The sequence below is a fragment of the Mus caroli genome, unplaced genomic scaffold, assembly GCF_978045245.1.
Source record: "Mus caroli unplaced genomic scaffold, Mus_caroli_1 scaffold_8, whole genome shotgun sequence".
Lineage (NCBI taxonomy): Eukaryota > Metazoa > Chordata > Mammalia > Rodentia > Muridae > Mus > Mus caroli.
In genome coordinates this window covers 70,073,643-70,095,965 of record NW_028227263.1, presented here as the reverse complement: position 1 = coordinate 70,095,965, position 22,323 = coordinate 70,073,643, and the positions used below count along the sequence as shown (strand labels likewise).

At 38.6% G+C, this 22,323-nt stretch overlaps 1 protein-coding gene across 1 annotated transcript in view; it reads left to right on the top strand.

Annotated features, from left to right (window-relative positions):
• The window catches only part of Agbl1 (AGBL carboxypeptidase 1), an 818,045-nt gene that overhangs the window by 433,134 nt on the left and 362,588 nt on the right, over window positions 1-22,323 (top strand). Inside the window, exon 19 of the mRNA XM_021168273.2 lies at window positions 10,743-10,919. Within this exon, the coding sequence (XP_021023932.2) occupies window positions 10,743-10,919 (177 nt within the window). The remainder of the gene's footprint in view (window positions 1-10,742; window positions 10,920-22,323) is intronic.

The following is a 22,323-nucleotide window of genomic DNA, read 5'->3' as shown; positions in this document are numbered from 1 at the left end:
TTCTCTTCATAGATTGCTACTTCTCAGGAGTTATTAGAGATAAGAATAATTCATACTCCTCCCACAGTGCCAATGTCAAACACCAATGTAATTCTCTACGTGCCTATATATATATATATATATATATATATATATATATATATATATATATATATAATTTTTGGAGGGGGGAATTGTTGAGACAGGGTTTCTCTGTGTAGCCCTAGCTGTCCTGGAACTCAGTTTGTAGACCAGGCTGGCCTCGAACTCAGAAATCTGCCTGCCTCTGCCTCCCGAGTGCTGGGATTAAAGGTGTATGCCACCATGCCCGGCATGCCTTAATATGTTAATATACTTGATATTTCCAGCTATACTTTGTGCTACACCAGTATGCATCATTAGACGATGTTTTAAAATATTTGTTAGTGGATAAGTATTTATAGTAACATCTAGTTTCACATATGAGGGAAAAGAAACACAGAAATTAATTGCATTGTGACAAGTTATATAATAAGAGCCAGGATTTGGAATACAGAGATTAAAATTCTGACTCCTGAGACCCTGTTTTTTAAAGGGTATGCTGTGTTGTAGAGAAACTAAATAATAAGTCAATGACTCTATAGCTTGGAATTCAAGAGATGTTTAAAGCAAGAATAAATTTTTATTTGGAGCCTGAAAAACAATGGATTGCCTTGGTTAAAGAAGGGACATACATCATGGTAAGAGAGGTTTTAAATATTTATTAATCTTGGAAGGCTGGGGCTAGGCAATGTTATTTCTCTTTTTCAAACTTCATTAGCAACAAACTATGTTTTGAACAGTACAACAGTAATCATAAATACCCATGGTTCTACTTGTCCTACTACTAAATTCTTGCTACATAATTGACCCCAAAGGGAAGAGTACATTTGGGTCTTGAAAAGTTGTGCAGAGGGCTCCAACCTAAAAATGAACTCTGACACAAATTCTATCTATAGAATTCTGAACATAGCTTTGAGGGTGTCATTCTTTAAATTTTGAAGTGGTGGGTGGTTTAGAAAGAGTAATCAGATTGGTGTGATGTAGACTCAAAAGAAATGCATGGTATTACTAATAAGAGGATAATAGCCAAAAAGTACAGAATACCTAAGATACAACATACAGACCTTAAAAAGTGTAACAAGCAGAATGCCTAAGTGAGGATGCTTCAATCCCACTTAAATGGGGGAAGGGAATAATCAATAATCACAGGAGGCAGAGAGAGAGAGCAAGAGAGAGCAAGAGAGGGGGAGGGAGGGAGAGGGAGAGAGAGAGGGAGAGAGAGAGAGAGAGTTGGGTGGGAAAGAGCAGGAGAATGGGAAAGGGGGAACGGGATCAGATATGGGAAGAGGGGACAGGAGAGAAGCCCAGAGGGCCAAGAGCATAAATGGAAATAAGAAACCTCAGAGAGTGGGAGTTAGGGGACCCTCTAGAAAGTACCAGAGATGCAGGAGGTGAGATACTCTCAGGACTCATTAGGGGTGAACTTAACAAAAATGCCCAATATTGGGTAAAGGGAACTCAGAGATTCTACCTCCAATAGATAGACAGGGCCTCAAGTGGAGGGACATGGCTACTAAGTCACAGTCAAAATTCCTGACCCAGAATTGTTCCTGTCTAAAAGAACAGCAGGGACTAAAATGGACAAGAGACTGAAGTAAAGGAAGTCCAATGACCAACCCAACTTGGGATCCATCTCATGATGGTTGGTTGGTGGATTGTGTGTTTGGGGTACCAAGGCCTGACATTATTATGCTATCATGGGTTTACAGATGGGAGCCTGGCATGGCTGACCTCAGAGAGGCCCTACCAACAGCTGACTGAGACAGAAGCAAAAACTTACACTCAAAACTTACACTCAATCATTGGACTGAGGTGGGAGATCCCTATAGTTGAATTAGGATAAGGATTGAAGAGGCTGAAAAAGAGAACAAGCCCATAGTATGCAGGGATCTTCCAGAGACTGAGCCACCAACCAGGAGCATACAAGAGCTGGTCTGAGACCCCTGGCACGTATGCACCAGAGGTCTACCTGGTCTGGCCTCAGTGGGAGAAGATGTGCTTAATCGAGAGACTTGAGGCCCCAGGGAAGGGGGAGGCCAGGTAGGGTGTGGGAGCACCGCTTCAGAGGCAACAGGGACTGAGGGGGGGCAACAACTGGAGGGTAAATAAATATCTACAGCATAATTACAAAATCTTGTAATCAGAGATCAAATGAAGTAAATTATAGCTTGGGTTTCTAAACTATGTCTTAAAACAAAAATAACTGAATCCAAATCAACGTGTCCTCCTTAGTTGAGGTTGTACTTGACTCTACTCTTTCTGGCCAGGTGTGATTCCATATATATGAAGAGAAAGAGGACAAACTCTCAGGGTAAATCTAGACTAGTTTCTCCATTCTCTCATGTCTGGATTGGACTCATAAGGGACTTGTAACTCTAGTACTTAATAGAGGATGAGGCAAGACTCAAGGAGATAGAAAAACTCACGTAAGTCACAAAGCAACTACCTACTCAAACTAAGCTTTGCCATGTACTTGTCTCTCTGCCACGGATGGGGGCTCAATGGGCCTTCCTCAATCCATGCGAATCAAGGTCTAGGACAGATGGGCATAGAGTTGGTGAGTGACAAACAGACAAGACAGGAGAGAGCATGAGAGCATCTTGAATCTGAGTGTAATATTACATATCAAACACCAGTCTTTTATAATACAGAAAACAAAGGGGTAGGATGTCACAGCAGGCAAAGTACATTGAAGTTACCTGACACAAAACAGAGGAATAACTTCAAAAGGACTTACAGGAACCAGGTAATATTTACAGTAAAGATAAAACAGCCCTGCCTAGAATCAGCTAATGACAGGTAAGTATTTTACACCCTAATCATAATTTGTGCTACTCCTTTGAGCCTTGTGAAAGCTAGCATCAGGGGGTTCTGCTCTAGCAGACCTTCTCATGAATAAGGCAATACCATAACCTCCCTATTTCCTAGGCCTAGGAAAATTCTTGCATATGAGTATAAGTATCTGTAGGGAATCTCCATTTGTCAGAAGAATTTACCAACTTGCTTCTAATATGCAATGTAGCCTGCTATACCTGGCTGTACTGGAGATTCTAAGTATACTTTGTTAAGCTTGCCCTGAGATTTCTAACTCTTATCCAGTAAAATACTGTAAGAAAGCATGCAAGACCCTCCACGATATTGCAGGGACAAATCTGGGGCATTCTAGCTATGGGAATGCCAAAGTTCCAGGAGACTGAGTTTCCTCCTCAGCCTTTGCCTCAGGATCACTTCCAGGTTTCCAAACTTGTAATGTGAGTCACTCCTGGAGTGGATGTAGCACCTCTCAAGTATATGCTGCCTGCTTTTCAGTCATGGGCTTTGATGCCTCATACTTAGTGTTCAAGCAGTTTCTGAGCTTAGAATCCACAGTCTGTGTTCTTAAACTTATCAACAGAAAATAAGGAAAGCCAGAGAAGGATGCTCTTCAAAAGGCCAGTTTCTAGCCAGGCATGGTGGCACATGCCTTTAATCCCAGCACATGGGAGGCAGAGACAGGCAGATTTCTGAGTTCGAGGCCAGCCTGGTCTATAAAGTGAGTTCCAGGACAGCCAGGGCTACAAAAAAACCCTGTCTTGAAAAACAAACAAACAAACAAACAAACGGCAGGTTTCTAATGCTCAAACATAACATTGAAATGTGTGGGTCCTCTATGCACATGGGAGTTGTTTATACATACGTCTATACAAATGTTACATCTTATTTAAATCTCTTTATATTTTGGTTGAATGATAATGGTCCACTTGCGATTTTGAACTAATCTTTTTTCTGCCCATTAGCAAAACAAACAACTTCCAGTTTAGAATAGCCATCATTGCCTTTTCTCCCAGACACGGTTGTATGTGTGAAAGATAAAAAAGAGAAACGAAGAGATTGAATGGAAATGTTCTATAAATGAAAGTTTTAGGACAAGTTTTAATGAACGGATAAGCTGCAGCTATGAAAATATAAGTGTGATGATCCCTCATTTCACCTTACATATCTTCAGTCCCCAGGCTTCAGTGAAGAGGTCAGAGCTTGTTAAGAGTCCCAAGAAACATGAAATTAATTTGACTGATCATCTCTACAGAAGTATATTAGCCAACAAAACTGGCTTCACTTAGTGTCAGACTCAGGAACCACAGATCCAGGAAACTCAGAGAATATTGCACAGAAAGAATAACAAAATGTGGCTACAAACACCAGTTTTAAATTATTGAAAATCAAAAATGCCGCCTAAAGGAACCAGGAGAGAGGGATATACATTAATTTTATTAATTTTGTCATATATGTATGTATGTATGCACATATATATATATATATATATACACGCGTGCACACACATACTCACACTCACACACACATATATATATGTATATATATATATATTACAGTAATCTTTCAAACAAAAAAGATGAAGATGAAGAAATAAAATATTTAAGGTGTCCATCCCTGAACCACACTTGAGTAGAATTCTTTACCTCATAAAATTATGTTTCAAAAGTAAAGGCAAACAGATATTAAAGAAATGTGTACTGGTTCCAAAGAGTGTTAAAAAGAGCTTTTGGAAAGAGGGGAAATAACATGGGTTATAAACTGGATGTATTTAAAGACAGAAAGGGCACTGAGAACAGACAGGCGGCAGTGAAATGAAGCCTGTTATTATCTCTTTATTAATTTAACATATTGGCAAGTATTAAAAGACAATAATAGCAAGGCTGTACTTGATAATCTGAGCATATACAAACATGCTTGCCTATATGTGAAGAGAATGGCATAGATGAAACAAGGGGCAGAGAAAGAATAGTGATTAAAGCACTGATACTATTTTTGAAATATCAACCTACCTCTTACTAGTGTGTTTGTGTCAGTAGCAAGTGTATGTTGCATATTCAGAAAAAGTCCGAAGACCAAGGGAAAAGATCCACTATACAAAGAAAGGGGAGAAAAACGATATAAAATATTTGCTCTAATCTGCTGACAGTAATCAAAACAAAACAGTAGTTAATAACAAGTTCAGGATATTTCAAAGGATGAAAACTATCATCAATAAAGAATGGCAATACATTAATGATAAAGGAATAAAAATTTCTAAAACCATGTAACATGTATGTGCTTAATCACATAAGGCACACATGGAGAATGAGACCAAGTGCATGAGACTTGAAAAGATGCATATGCTTTTACATCTGTAGGTTGCACAACAGTAGTCAGATGTAGCAGAAGAAAAAAAATAGGACCCATCAATTAACAGATGCAATATATTTTTATAGAAGGGCTTTACCAAAACTCACAGAAAAGACATAGTTTTTATGCCCACATGAAACAATCACCAACACTTACCACTTTGCATGCTAGAAAACACATTTGGACCACTTATTAGGAGGAAATTCATGACAGGCATTATAAACTTAGCAAAGTACCCGTGGATGGAGAGGCTATGGAACCTAGAGAAGAATCTACCACTGCCGCTTTCCTAAGCTACTATAAATCTCTAGATGCTTTCTAAACACTTCTCGTTATACTCACATATAGATGTAGCTCTCATTACTCATTAAAGAAGCTTCCTTTCACAGTCGGCAGAGTCCATTATAGAAAGTCACAGCTGGTCACAACGTACAGATAAACTGACTTTGGAATGCCTGTCCCTGGTTCATACGACAACCCAAACACTACATACACTTAAAGTTCATACAGCATAAGGGAAGAAGAGGTGCAACCATTGTAAGAGTCAGACCACCAGGACATTGACTACAAGATAATATCTTTAAGAAAAAAGAACAATTCCCGTGTTGAAGGGACTGGTTGGGAAGAGGGGTAGGTCTGAGAGGACTTGAGGGTAGAGTGTGGATGTGATCAAGATACATTCTATGAAGCGTTCTAGAGATGACTTACTGGTGAATAATACTGGCTGCTCTTCTAGAGAAGCTGAGTTTGATTCCCAACACCCATATAATGGTTTATAAGTCTTTGTAACTTCAGGTACAGAGGATTTTTCTTTCTGGTCATGAGGGAATTGCATGTATGTGGTATGTGGACATACATGTGACAAAATATGAATGCACACAAAATATTAAAATAATATAATAATTTAAGGAATACATAGTATGAGTCAAAAATTTAGTACAAATATAGTAAAAAAAGATATCACAATGTATGCACCTAGACATAATAAAATTAATCTAGCCATCAATAGAAAGATTATAAAATTTCAAACACAGGGAGAATAATAACATTGTATATATAACAGGCATGAGAGGAGAAATTCCAATAGATATTAAAAATATTTGAACACAATGAAAATGAAACTTTTAAGTTTTTGGCATGATCAAATCTACATATAGATGAATCTGTATTGTACTGGATATATACATAATTAAAAGGTGAAAGTCCTGAAACAACTGAGGAAAGTAGGAAAATGGCAAATTAAATGCAAAGAAAACACAAAGTAGGTAACTCAGATAAGAGTAGACAAATCATGTTGTATACATTTAATAGATGCGATTTTGATTTGTATAAAATAATAGAACATAAATTATAAAAACTGAAAACAAAATTAAAAGATGAACTCAATGAAACCAAAAGATGAATCTTGGAAACATCCACAAGACTGTCAAGTTTGTGTTGTGGCCAAGTAGAAAGTAAACCACAGGACAAATTACTAATGTCAGAAATGGAAGACTGAATGTAGACATTCTATGTGCATTTACTAGAGAAGAATGGAATACTATGAAAATCTTTTTATCCTTAAATTTGATCATCCAGATGAAATGAATCGATTCTTTGAAAAACACAAACTCCTAGTGTTCACTGATTTGAAATAGATTCTCTGAACAGGCCTACATATGAATGATGTTTAAGTGATAATAAATAATTCATAATCCACTTAAATAGTAGAGTTAGACCCAGATGAGTTCAGTACTGAATTTTACAATATATTTTATGCAGAAATTGTTCCAGTTTCTATAATTACTTTCTGAAAATCAAAACTGAGAAACAATTTCTCAATTAATTCTATAAGGCCAGGCAAAGATATAAGAATAAAAAAATCAAGTAATTCTCACAGAAAAAAATTTCAAAATTCCTGAAGAAAATGTTAGAAAATCAAGTATAATTGTATATATATAATTATACACCATGACCATGGAAGATTTTCCTTGGTCATAGCTAGTTCATAATCAGAAAATTAAGTTGTATAAATTATCATATCAAAAGACTAAGAGGAAAAATCATATGAGAATATAGTATATTCAGATAAAATATTTGACAAGATTCAATATCCTTTTCTCCATACCAAAAGTCCCTGTTCTCAACTTGGCGAAGAATATTTTACAAAATCTGCATAGCTAACATGCATCTTTCATGCTCTGTAACAGAAAGTTTCTCACTCAATCAAGAAGAAGCCCTGAAAGAATGTTCTCTCTCACTGCTACATTTCAGCACCATGCTGAAAATTTTAGCAGTGCAACAAGACAGGGAAAGCAAATGAAAGTATGCTGATTGAGTAAGTGTTGGTAGAAAGGTTGCAACATAAAAGGGTGATGTTCTTTTGCTTTCCTATAAGTTAGCATTCAGCAAGCAAATTTGAGATTTAAATACCCAATAGTAGATAGAGGAAGCAGAATGTGTCTGTCAACTCTACTCTCAGGAGGCTAGTGTAGGAGAGATGCTGTGAGCTCGAGACCAGTGTGGTCTACATAGGGAGTTCTAGACTGGCCTGGTATAGAGAGTAAGATTATTTCTCAACACACACACATGCCACCCTAGTAATACTTACCTCATTACCCCGTTTGATAAAATACCCAAATGTGAATTTGACAGAGCAACATTTATAAGCTCTATAGAAAGAGAAATATGATAAACAAAATCAATAATTACTTAGAGAGTAGGTAAATATTCACCTTTATAGATATACAATAATGTCATGATTTCAGTTCTCTCCAGCTTTAAATATATATTTAATGCATTTTCAATCAAAGTGCATGGAAATTATCTTGTAAACAGAGTGTTGAGGCAGGTGCTCCAGAGCAGCCTAGTAGCACAAGGGAGTAAGAGAGTTGAAATTCTGTCACTGCCTCACTTCAAGACTTACCACAAATAGAATACATGACAGGATGGTAATGATGAAAATTAGATGATTATGTCATAGGAGGAGTTTAAAGTATCAAGAAACAGACTCTCATAAGTATAGTTACTCATCCTTGATAAACAAGTAAAGATAATATGGCAAAGATAGTGTTTTCAAAAATGGATCTGAAAAAGAACAGAAATCTGAAGTCAAAAGCAAAATAATGTAGGCATAAATGTATATACCTTTCACAGAATTAACTCAAAATAGATCAATGAATGTCCTAGTTAATGTTCAATTGGTGTGAAGAGTAGCCATAACCAAAGAAATTCTTAGAAGAAACTACTTAATTGGGGGCTTGCTTACACTTTCAGAGGATGGATCCATAATCTTCAGAGTGGGAACTGTGGTAGTAAACAAGCACAGTAAGGAAGCAGTAGCTGAAAGCTTTACATCTGATCCATAGGCAGTAAGGTGGGAGGGGGAGGAAGAAGGAGAGAAAGAAGGAAAGGGAGAGAGAGGGAGAAAGAGGAGGAGAGAGAGAGGAGAGGGAGAGGGAGAGAGGGAGGGAGGAAGGGAGGGAGGGGGAGAGAGAGAGAGAGAGAGAGAGAGAGAGAGAGAGAGAGAGAGAGAGAGAGAGAGAGAGAGAGAGAGAGAGAGAGAACTGGCCTGGTGTAGGCTTTTGACACTTCACAGCCCACCTCAGTGACACACTTTTTCCAAGGGGGCACACGAACTCCAACAAGGCCATGCTCCCTAATCCTTCTAATTTTTCTCAAACATGGCCACTGCCTGGTAACTAAGCATTCAAGTATATGAGCCTATGAGGCCATTCTCATTCCAACAACCATACAGACAAAAGTGTAAAATGAAAAGAGCGAGTGTAACACATTTCTAGAAGATAACAGCAGGAGACTATGTATATGATGATGACAGTGGACTTGACAACAGACTTTGGCATTGTGCTCCTCCCTGCCACCACAGCTGTTTAAATATCACACCAGCAGCATGACCCTTAAGAGGAATAATCAATAAGTTGATAGCCATAAAAAATTTATCTTCTGCTCTGAGGAAAAAATACTGTTAAGAAGATAAAAATGGAAGAAAACAGTAAAGAAAATTTCTGCAAAATACATATGGCAAAGCCTTATTATGTGTTGTCATGAAGAATAGAACTTGTGTAAGATATCAGGAGGCATCAAAAAGAAAAGCCATTCTAAACTGAATATGTATAAAATAGTATATCATGTAAAATCATGCACACTATACAACAAATAGGAAAAATTCAGGCTTTAAGTTAAATTATAAGGAATAATTTATAAGCTTTTCTGGTAGAAATGAAGTTTGGGTCATTTCTAAAACATTCAGCAGGTCCTCCTTTCTCTAGTGGTTTTTGTACTTACAATTAATGTAATTTAATCATATAGTTATCACTATATGTTTTATAAGTATATTTCCATAATTAATTGATTGACTTATTATGATCTCTGAGTTCTCACATAGCTTCCAGGCCTAGAGGTCATTGTTATTTGAGATTCAGCAATGTCTCTAATTGGTTTGTTCACATCCACACTCACATGTCTCTCTCAGATGAACTTTCACTCCGTTTCTTTCTTTAGACTCTTCACAATAATAATAATTAAAAATTTTAATTATCACGTGTGTGAGTTCTTTAGTTTACATTTCCTCTTTATCTTGGAAGTTTCATGATGGCAGAAATGGGTCTTAGAGGAAAATCCCTGTACAGTGAGAAATGATGCTCACAGACAACACTTTTTGATATTACTTGCTGAAATAAATAGAATCTACTAATAGAGACAGTTATAAGAATGAATAAGAATGCATCAGTTAGTACTGAAGTGAACTGTACTTTGAATGCTGCTAAAGGCTGGGACCATTGATGTTTAGTGTTTCTGTTGATCCAAGGACAGTGTGTCCTGTCAACTCCAGGACAACCTTCCCTTGGAGGTAAATCTGGTTGGCTCGGAGCCTCACTCAGGCAATTGGAATAGTAGGAGATTATACATGCCTTCTAAATGAAGATTAAAAGGTCATAAATAAAACACTTTTAGCCCTACGTGGGACATATGAAGCCGGGGAGGATGGAGTTTTAGAACTTTCATAATTGATCCAGCTTCATATTTATGGCAGAGGACGCAATGAAGCAGTCACTTGGGCAATTACACACTCACAGGAAATGAGAGAACTTTAGATGTGCATCTACTTAGGGCCATCAGTGGTATAGTCCTCCTCAGAGCTGGATAGAATCACGAAAAATTGCAGGTCTCTGACAGGTATAGTTTCCCACTGGCACAACTCAGCAATCCATGAAAGTGGGGGTACAGAAAAGGGGAAAGCAAATTCACAGTGTTGGAGTAGACCAGGTTGGCTTTTCAATCCCATTCTGACCATCTCATAGTTGTGGGTTTTAAATTATTTATTATGTTTTCCAAGTTTCACTGTTTTCATCTACAAAATCATAAAAAAATGTTCATTTCCCTTTATTTGAATTAGGGATTCAAATTGTGGTTTGATACATGGTGATATTTAATAAATGTTGCAAAGCAATTTTTTTAATGATGACTCTTCCTAATGACCCATACTTTATCATGATTTGCTTTTATTCTCTTCATTTTAGACACTTTCTAAAATCCTGGACAAGCTAGCACCAGCATTCACCATGAACAGCTGCAGCTTTCTGGTTGAAAAATCACGAGCTTCCACTGCCCGAGTAGTGGTGTGGAGAGAGATGGGGGTTTCCAGAAGCTACACCATGGAGAGCAGCTACTGTGGCTGCAACCAGGGCCCCTATCAGGTATGTGAGGTTTATAAGGCCCACTCTCTCTGCTCAGCAGCAGACCATAAAAATAGGGGAAAATAACATACCTATCTTTCTCCCTTGCAAGGGGCAAAAAGCCCCAAGCTGAGTCCTGCCTCACTCCTTTGCTGTGAAAACTCTGTTTCAATGATTATCCTTTCCTGCAGAAGCATGTCTGTTGATCCTGGAAATAATCTGTGCATGCTTTCCAATGTAGTGCCTCAATCAGCCATCCTCACTAGCAAGCAGCAGGGAGCCTTTCTCTGATGGGAAGTACTAGTTCTGCCTGTTACATGCATGGAAGTCTGTTACCTTTTTCAGTAACCAAGCTCTTCCCATTTATATCATAGAGGGTGTAGGTCTATAGGTATGATCAAAACATCTCAGCATTGTGCAGTTTTCTGTGCCAGGGTTAGCCAACAGCTACCCACTGTCACCAGAGCACAATGAGGTGTGTGCACACTATAAGTCCAGCAGAATGAGTGGGTTTTGGACACGTGTTCTAGTGTTGAGGGAAAGCACTCCTGTGTAAATCATGTCCCTTCTACAGCTATATTAACTGCATGAGCAGCTGGAGAGCTGCTACAGCATGCAGCCCTGGCTGCTCTTCTCACTCTCCCATAGAGAAGCATAAATAAGAGACACCGTGACACTGCCAGAGTAATAGACTCTTTTACAGTTCTTAGGCGAGTTGACAGACTACTCCTTGGTGACTTCCATTCAACTCCCAAATTACCTGATTTTCATGAGCACTAAAGCTCATTTGGGTGTTGACTTTGAGATGCCTGGAACAGCCAGGAAACACTTGGCACCTGCCATGAATTTGCTGAAATCTGTTAACTATCACAGGGATTTTAGGGACTGGCATGTGATGAGCTCTGCCTGTCTCCTGACCTGGTCAAAGAGATTTCTGACACAGAGCTATTGAACCATTCATTTTGTCTCACCAATTCTGTCTGTTAATTAATCTATACAGTTGCTTCAAAGAATTACTTTGTTACTGGCTTAATGCTATTAGACGAAATTAATTCAATTTGCTCATGTTAATATAGATGCAAAGTGGAAAGACTTGGGGTCTTTTCGTAGGCAGCAAAGGACTTTGCTCTTCTACTTATCACAATTTTGGACACTCCATACCTCACATGCCTATGTGCTTGCCCAATCAAATGAAGATATTAAAAAGGATTCCTCTCCTTATGACACAATAGCTCTGTAAATGCATGTATGATTGGAGATTATTTTATCAGGAATTTATTCAGTCTGCTGACAGCCAAAGACCCATGGGCCAAGAGAAATAAGCCTGGAATATTGTGATCTTTTGGCCTTTTAAATATAGAATCTACCTCTTTGCTCTATGTCTTTTAATGGAAAGGGGCCTGTCATTCAAAGACATCTCATGCAACTTTTGCACATTTATTTGCTTGTTGACTTTCATTGACTTAGCCTCTCAAGGAAATAATCCTAAAATCATCTAGTCAAATAAATATTAATGCCACTCACAGTGACTCAGATGGACACTCAAAGACTTTTCTGGATGTTTGAAAAAAGAATGGATCCCAGGTCAGGTCCTTTCTAGATCTCCATTTTCCATGTAACATCTACTAGCAATGACAAAGGATGAAGGATACTTAGCCAGTGCAGACCTAACATTTATCCTGTGAAATTTTCCACATTGCCTTTGTGTGAGCTTTCTTAAAGGAAGAATGGAGAGAGAACTGGCTATAGAAAGCCCTCACTGGGCCAGACCTGATTTTGCTTTCCCAGTCCCATGCTCTATATGAAACACCTCTATGAATGTATTGGTTTCCTCCTTTTCTTTGTTTTCCTCTTCTGACAAACACCACAGAGCCACTGAGCAGAATTACAGACAGTGAGCAGTTCTGGGTGAGTAATTCTACATATGGGAGGACCTACCTCATGGGAAAAAAGCCAGCCCAGAGTTGGGTGTTTGGGTGATTTTTGTTTGAGGCATATCATAAAATCTATGAACTATAATGTACTTTAGAAATTTCCACCCTGAAAATATTGCAAATGATTTTTTTACATTGGGAAGCTTAATCCCTGTTGGGTCTTGCGATTATTATTCTAAGGTCATCTTTCCATTTTTTGTTTAGAATTACCATTTATCCAAAAGATTGAGGGTACTTAAATACACCCACGAGATGCATTCCTTCCTTCCTTCATAAGAATAGAAATATTTTTGCAGTTTCTCTGGTTAACGTGGCTTTAAAGCAGTTCCAATCATCTCTCTCTCAGCACACTAAGTACCTGATTTGTTAGTAGTGAAGTGAAATAGCATTTCTTACAGTGACATTTTTTCTGGAGCTACATTAAAGAACATTAGCCATTACATTCAGATAATTATTATTTATATGATATTTTTCTCTTCTATTTTCCAGTCTTATAGTTGAATAGTTTTAAAGAAATCTCCTGCTTGTATCTATTTGGGATACCGTCTCTGCTCTATTTGTATAGTCAGAGTCATAATTTTTGTTTAACCTGAAAGTCTAAACCCACTGAGAGAATTATATTACTTGTTGGGGACTAGCCTAAAGGTTTGAGGCTTCTGAGAGGGAAAGTTAGAATAGAATGATACAACCATTGGGAACTCATGCTTTTCTGAGATGTGCAAATGATAGGGATGTGTGCTTTTTATTAAATATTTATGACCTGGGGTCACACACATCATGTGCTTTGCACATACAAAGACATGCATTTGAGTTTCATGGGGTGCTAATTGCTATGGAGGTCGAAACGCTTGCTCCCACTCAAGCAGGTCACAGACATGCTTCTTCGCCACATCATGCACTTGTGAAACATGCTCCTTCTCAGATGAAGGGTAGACGATGGGTGACCCAGCTGAACTCAGAGTGACTAGCTGGTGTTTCATCTACTTCCCATGAGTTAGCTGTTTTATGTCCTGGGCCCTCCATGTATGTGAATAACCCATCCTTTCCGGAATCTACTGAGGTATTGCCCAGAGTCCTGACTTTTTCAAGTCATAGTAATACCCTTAATACAGATATTGCATGGTTTTTGCTTAGAAAAATATGAACAAGGCCTTTTCATTTATATATGCCCTAACAGCAGACCAAGAAGGTAATTTGACTCAGGTATAGTGTGGTGAAACAGAGTTTATTATTTGCTTACTTGAAGTAGCATGTGTGAGATACGACTTTGAGGAGCATATGTGGTCCCAAACATTTGTGCCACTAAAAATCCATACTCAAGGATGCATAACAACCTCACAGCCATTGCACAGATTGAGTCTTCTTTCAGTAGACCTTCCTCCCTCCCACTTTTACAAAGGACTGCCAATGGACCTTATCTTGGGAGGGTCTTGTGTGGTTCATCACAGCTGCTCTAATTAAGATGGTCACAGGCCAAAGAACAGCAATCTACAACATTGTCTAAGTGCTTTTCTTCATAAGTGAAATTCAGCTGTTTATCCTTATGCTAAGAACTTTTGTAATCTCTTGAACTTTTTAAACATTCAATCCTTAGTCTAATATTGACTTAGTATTCAAATGTATGAAGAATGAATGAATAAATAAATGAATAAAATGAGCCAAAATTTCTAAATAGCAGCTAAATGATTATTCTATATGGCCAAGTAACAAATAAAAGCAAACTTACTGTGGTTCAAATGTGATCAGAAGCTTCTGTGAAGATGAATATTTTTGAGACCTGTTGGACGATGTTCAAGTAGAAAGAATGTGGGTGGGAGAGGGGAAGTCAGAGCAACCAGAGGTGAGACTTCACAGACCTGTCATGGTGCACATGATTTGAGAGCATCTAATGAATTCTTTCCCAGAATCCCAGAATCCCAGAATAAGGCAATCTGATCCAGGTGTGAAAACTCTCATGGCCACATTCTCGTAACAGAAGATGATTAGGCAGATAGGCTTCCATTTTTGTACTAGGTAGATGCTACAGTCCATGTTCTAGGTCCCAATATAGGCTCAGTCACTCATTTCTCCTACATGCTTATACCTGTGCCTGTCTCCATGTATTGCCTCTATGGGAAGGAAGCTTTCAGCTGCTTTCCTCAAACTCGTGGCCCTTCTAGGGTAGGTATATTCAGCTGGAGGTATAGTTTGGGGACAAAGGCCTAGCCTTTTTGCCTCTAATAGGACAACTGTAAAAGGCCTGTTGAGCTCACAAGCTCTCTGAGGATCATCTGGAGCCTCAGTTGCATTTTCAGTGGAAGCCAACTTGTCTCCTGCCCAACTCTGCTTTTTCATTGTAGACCAGTGTTTGGGGAGCACTCTACATCGTTCTATAAGAGCCTTTGAGACTCAGAAGATTCTTTTTGGGGCAAACAACTTAGAACATTGTTTTTAAAATACTTAAATTAGGAAACATCAATGTTAGAACCAAACATTTAAATATAGAGGATGTCTGGAGAGGGCTGAATTTCATATGAAAATGTGATTATCTACACATAGCATACAAGGCTTCCATGATCCTTCATTCATACTCTGCTGGCTTTAATTGTTTAAGACATCAAGTTCTTTATTTGGCCAAAGACTTCACCTGAGGTTTTGTTCTGTTTTGTTTTGTTTTGTTTTTCAGCGCTATGTAATGGAGGCTAGATAGTCAGGCTCTGTGATGTTGCCTCCCCAGAATTGGGGATGTGGAGAAAGGAGGATCATCATAATTTCATGGCTATTCTCAGCTATGTAGTGAGCACAAGGTCTGTGTGAGTTAGCCCTTATTCCAAAATGTCAAGGGCTTGGGATGCAGCTCAGTAGAAGAGCACTTGTTCAAGGCCATGGGTTCAATTCCAAGTATTTGAAAATGGAATTGGGCATATTATTGTTAATTGTGTGTGGCTATAATAACAAATGACTGTAGACCTAGTGGCCAGTATTCTTTCATGGCTATAGAGGCTAGAAGTCTGAAGTTAAGGGGTCAATAGGACAACCTTCTCTCTGGACTTCATCAGGGATGCTATCTTATGCCTTTCTCTTGTCGGCTGGTATTGCCAGAAATCTGTTATGTTCACATGGACTTCTCCAGTTGTGTGCCTCTCTTCATCTCTTCTCATCTGATATAGATTCCAAGTGTACACGATTGAGGTTCCATCTTGATATACAGAGTATACATTTACCACAACAAATTACATTTGAGGCTACCCTGTTTCCAAACAAGATAATATTCTGAAGTTCTGGGAAGAAGTACGTTTTGGTAAGGTGTTCTTCGGCTTCACTCTTTGGTTTGTACAACATACTACAGAACATGTAGACACAAAAATGAAAAAAATGGTATGTATGTATGTATACATGTGTGTGTGTGTGTGCACGCACACACGTATGTGTGTATGTGTATGGTTGTACATGGCATCTAATGCACAGCACAATGCATGTGTAAATGTCATAGGACAACTTTGTGCATTCTTCCCTTCCACTTTTAATGGGGTTTCTAGAACTGAATTCAGATAGTGATGTTTATATGGCAAGCACTTTTAACCATTGATCCTAACCATCGATCAATTTGTGTACTTTATTGCAATGTCATGAAGCCCTGTACGGGTTATGACACCTCTTATTTACTCTATTCCATCATGAGGCTAGAGAAGTTCAGAATTTCTTAGAGTTTCATGGAAGATGATCTTGATTCATAACCACTCACTAATGTTGCTCAAATGATACAGTGCTTGAGCAGCAATAACATTAACACACTTCCTATAGTGTTGAGCAGATACAAGACCCTTAGCGTGTACTAAATTACTCAATGAATACTGCTGTGTAAGAAAGAACTAGAACTAGAGGATGTGCCCTGTTAGTTAGTGCCCTGTTGTCCACATTTTGAAAATGAATGGGGGGAGTGGTGGGTGGGTTGGGGAGCAGGGTGGGGGGAGGGTACAGGGGACTTTCAGGATAGCATTTGAAATGTAAATGAAGAAAATATAAAAAAAAAAGGTTGTAAGTCACCAAAGTTCAGATCTCATTCTATTTTTCTCTGTTTCCAGAAATGTAAAGCTCATGGCTTTCCAAATGGAGATTTCTTTTTTCTTTTCTTTTCTCTCTCTTTTTTTTTTTTTTTTTTTTTGGAGACAGAGTTTTTATGTGTAGCCCTGGCTATCCTGGAACTCACTTTGTAGACGAGGCTGGCCTCAAACTCAGAAATCCGCCTGCCTCTGCTTCCCAAGTGCTGGGAATAAAGGTGTGCACCAGCACCACCAGGCCAAATGGAGGTTTTCAATAAAGGCTTGATGATAGAAAGAAAAAAAAAAAGAAGAAAAAGAATACAAGAGAGAGTTTTAATAACGTGAATGACTGAAAAAGCTAGCTAGGTCATATTTCCATGATGCACTGCAGTTTGTTGAAGAGGCAGGGGATCCATTTTCTGTATGTGGCTGTAATTAAGTGGATGTACAGCAAAAGGTGAAGAATATAGCCTAGTCCTTATTTTTATGGAGATCCTGATTAACACTGAGAAAGAGGCGGGGTTTCTGAGCAATAATGCTTTGCAAAAGCTACCTCTGCTGAGGATCCCAGGTCTCCGTTAATCTGGAGTAACCTGACATGAATGTAAAAACCCTAAAACTCCGTAACTCGTTATGTGTCTGTCTATTTATTTATTATTCCAGAAAGAAAGTTCTCTTCTTTTATCAGGACCTTGCTAGTGGTCAAATGACTTCTTTTATGAACCACTCTCCCTCTCCTTTTACCATATCTAGGCAGCTCTCTCCCTTTCTCCTTCTCCCCTTTCCCCTCCATCTCCCTCTAATCCTCATAGAAAGGAAGAAGGGAACACAAATGAAGTAGCAGATTTCTACCAGAGGCAAAATGGATGTGGAAAGTCTTAAATAAGACATCCAGTCCAAAGTCATGTGACATGGCTTGTTACAGTTTCCTATATTCATTTCACTTCCTGGTCTCTTTCCTTCTGTCTCACCAGACAACTCAGATAACTCTTTGGATTTGTGCAAAGTTAATTGAAGGAATTCTTCTCAAAAGCATCTTAAGATGCAGGCTTGCCTTTACCAGGGCATACGTATATACACAGAGGAAGAAAGACTACAAATATCTGTGTCTACCAATGGATTCCAATTACAAATTCTCAAAGTAGTCTCACCCTCGTCTTCATTGTAGGTTCCTTGTCAGACACAGAGTTCCAGAGAGGCCTCTGGATCTTACAGTGACGAACATGAGACACTGCTGACATCTAGGCTCTTTGTAGTGAATATAATGCTCCTCAGATTTCTGACTATAGGGAGATATGGGCTGTAGAAACTGAATGAACTATTGTGTGTGTGTGTGTGTGTAAATATATATATATATATATATATATATATATATATATATATATATATAGAGAGAGAGAGAGAGAGACAGACAGACAGACAGACAGACAGACAGACAGACAGACAGACAGAAGTTCTGCCTATAATTCAAGCACGCAGAAAAATGAAGCAGGATAACTGAATTCCAGGACAACTTGTCCCAGAAATGCCTAAAACCTGGCAAGACTGAAGAAGCTATGGCTTGCAGAACACTCACCTTAATTTTTACAATAAATGCTCACTCCACTTTTAAAATCCAAACATGCTTTTGGTTTGCATTGATAAAAAAAAAATTAATGGCAATTTTACCTTTTTATCTTAGAGATTGTGACAATTTTTAGCCATGATATTATATTTTAGAGATGGTCTCTTCCTCCTCCTCTCCCTCTTCTTCCTCTTCCTCCTCCTTCTCCTCCTCATCATCATCTTTTTTTGTTTGTTTGGTTGGTTGGTGGGTTGGCTGGTTTGGGCTTTGGTTTCTTGAGACAGGCTCTCACATATGTAGCTTTGGCTGTCCTGGAACTCACTGTAGTTGAGGCCTACCTTGAACTCAGAAAGATCTGCCTGCCTCTCTCTAACAAGTGCTGGGATTAAAGGCATGAGCCATCATTGCTCAGTTAGACCTTCTGAATCAAACCTTTAGGATTGTTTAGAGATGGGGGCTCTGAATTTTAAAATCTATAATGAGTGGCCAGAGTTTAAAAAAACAAATATTTCTCTCTTTCTCTCTCTCTCTCTCTCTCTCTCTCTCTCTCTCTAGTATGTGTGTTCACAGATTTACTTATTATAGGAAAAAAGTGTTCATTCTTTAGACCTTTCCTTTATCATCTGCTGTTTAGTCTATTAAACTTACTACATAGCATATTCTCACTATATTATAGCCATTGTATATCTTAAATCCTGAAAAACAATGTGGAAAGAGAAATCTGAGAATCTTTTTCTAGGAGAGCAAAAGGAGGAAGGAATGACTGGCACTGTAGAATACAACTTAATTTTCTACAAAGATGGCTGAATTAGAAAAAGCAAAGAAACCTATTCTAAGCATGACCACAACTGGTAAATATATTTATGTTTATATTCTCAGGTCACTTCTATATACCTCTATACCATGTATACCTTTAGGCTTCTGATTGGCCATGGAGGGAGATTTTACTTTCAGTGAGGTAAACAGGAAAATTAAGGACCCACTCAAACACACCTCAAAGGTGTGTTGGAGGCTTAAGCAGTGAGACTACTGAACCATAAGATACAGAAACTTTTTGAGCAAAGTCATGGTTTAAGAATTTGTTCTCTCCTTTCTTTCTTTCTTTCTTTCTTTCTTTCTTTCTTTCTTTCTTTCTTTCTTTCTTTCTTTCTTTCTTTCTTCTTTCTTTCTTTCCTTGTTTCACTTTGAGTTCTCTTTTGTTGGCTTTGACAAGGTCTTGCTGTTGTAGTTCACAATGCTCTGAGACTCACCGTATCATCTAGATTGGCCTGAAACTAGTTCAGTGATCCTCCTCTACCTTCGTCTCATAAGGGTTTAGATGCCTGGTGTACAATGTGCTATCTCACTTTGATTGTTCAGAGCCTGGTGACCCAGGATCTGCTCATGCAGGGACTGAGGCAGAATATTCAGGTGAGTATAGCAAGATGGTTTTAAAACTATTTTTTCTCACTCTAGAAGCTTTCTCAGGCTATCAAGAAATTTCTAATTCCACACATAGAAACAGCTATGCCAGAGACTTTAAAGTTATTTGTGAGAGAGTCTATGATCACCTGCAAATGATTGCAAGAATCTGGGATCTCTAGAGGGCCCATCAGTGCTTCCTAGTTTTTGGTGAGCATTCTAAGAGATTTGCTTGCCTTTCTAGGAGGAAAGGGAAAAAAAAACTACGGGAGTCTGTAAATCACTGGGTATTTCTGCCTCTGTATCAATTAGCAGAACAATGATGCATCTCATTAAGTGTGTATTGGCTTAACTTCAGTCTAAATCTTCTGTGATTACACAGGACACTAATCTCCCAGAGCTCCTGTGGGACGGGTGGTGCTTTAGCTCCTGGGACTTATGCCATACCTAACATTTGCTAGAAAAGCAAGCCCCCAGGTCCAGCCTGCTGAAGGAGCTCCCTGGATGACTGTTCCCATTCAAGGGACTCAGAATAGGTTGACAAGGGTCATAAATGAATCCAAGGAAGTTGAGAGTGCTAACCTTTCTTGTTAGGGCAAGGCAATTGTTATATTTATTTTTGAGCTAGCCTGTAGTGTCATATGTGAATATGATTTACAAGCTGAAAGTAATCCCCAGTATGCAACATTTGCTTGCTCTAGCTAACATTTTAATGTTATATGAGCTTTTCTGTTTTCACCCGTGTTCTGGAACAGCCTTCCCCTCCCTAGGGCTTAAAAAAGAGTACTGTTTTCCAAATGCTCTGTGTTTTTTTGCCATTGGAATGCCATTTTAGTCCTTTGCAGATACACAGATGAAATCCAGATGCTAATCCATCATTTTGGGAGAACTGTTTGGACCATTTATGTCAGTACTCTTTCTTTCCTTATTAACTATGATTTCCACGCTTGTGGTTCTCTCATTTAACACGTCATTTTATTGTTTATTTATGGGGCCGGTGATCAAACCCAGGCCCTTGCACATGCCGATCAAATGCTCTCACCAGTAAGCTACAGCCTCTGCCCCTTTGACCTCTTGCTATATGATCTCAAAGCACTTTGTGAGCAGTTTATTAGCTGACTGCAGGCTTGATGATACAGTGAAATACTGCCCTCATTCTGGACCCCTAAGCTCCATAATGTCTGTCAGCAGTTAGATAGAATATTAAAAGGAATTAAATAAAAATCAAGAGGCAGTGATGCTAATAAGGTTGCCAGCAGGGGCCTTCCCTGGGATTACTAACACCCTGGTGGCCTTGAATTTTAAAAGCCTGTTGGAGAAAATGATTCCCTCTATCAAAAATAAGGAGGGAATCTGACACTTGGAATAATCCAATAAGCCTTAAATGACCTCTGGTTCTTTAAAAAATAATTTAGTTTCAAAGACCAAGAAGAAGAAAAGGTGGTTTATCTCGGTAAATCTTATTCTCCACATGTGATCAATGTAAATGCAATAAGCCAGATACCCTTATGGAGCAGACATCTAAAACCAAAGGAAGCAGACTTAAGCCAGGGTTTTATTTCACTTGTAGCATTGGGACACAGGATTTGTCCCACCTGGGATGTTTGACTTTGGTCCCTGGTGTGAGACTGAGTCTTTGGAGTAGCATCAGCATATTAATGTGCCCAGAAAGGCACAGTCCAGGTTAGGAAGTGCTACCCACAGGGGCAAAGATAACATGAAAAAGGCACCCCACTCCCACCACAGGAACTGCTTTACTGTTCCAAGAAGGGGAAAGTTCCTGACCTCTAGCTAATTCCTTGTCATTTCTGCTGTGTCTTCATTCCAGAAGAGTGACTTAAAGAGTTCTTTTTTTTTTCTTTAAATAAGCAAGCAGTAATTCGTTTAGTAATATCTGTGTTTCTATATTTCAAACAGGTAGAGAATATTTTAGAATACTTTGAACTCTTATATTAGAAGACAGGTATGAGATGTATTTATATAAAGTCATAATTGTCTCCCCAGTCAACATACACTTATTACCTACTTTAATTCAAGTTGGCTGATACCTGTGCAAATATATAGAACACTAAGAACAATTCATGAAGGCCAGATATGTGGTCATTGCATCTTTAATCTCCATTTGCACTTTTAGATCATTCAAAAAATATTTAAAAAACAAAACAAAATAAAAAAAATCCCACAATCTGTTAAGTGCCAAGAATATGACAGAGTGTAGAACCGACAGCTTCCTGCTCCCCAAGAGCTTGTCTTCTAGCCAGAGAGGCAAAGAATTAAGTAAGCAACAGCAGCAGAGAGCAGTAGGGAAGGATCTCTGTGCTATGAGAGAGTAGATGGACATGATGATTTGGGTCTTCAGTAAATTTTGGTTTCATTGAATGTGAATTATCCACATGGCTTTTTTGGGTGTGTGCATAGCTGAGAAAACAACATCTGGGAAAACAGAAGCTGGTCATTTCCAAGTAGGACAGGGTGAGGAAGTTCTTGATTTCTCTTTCATCCTC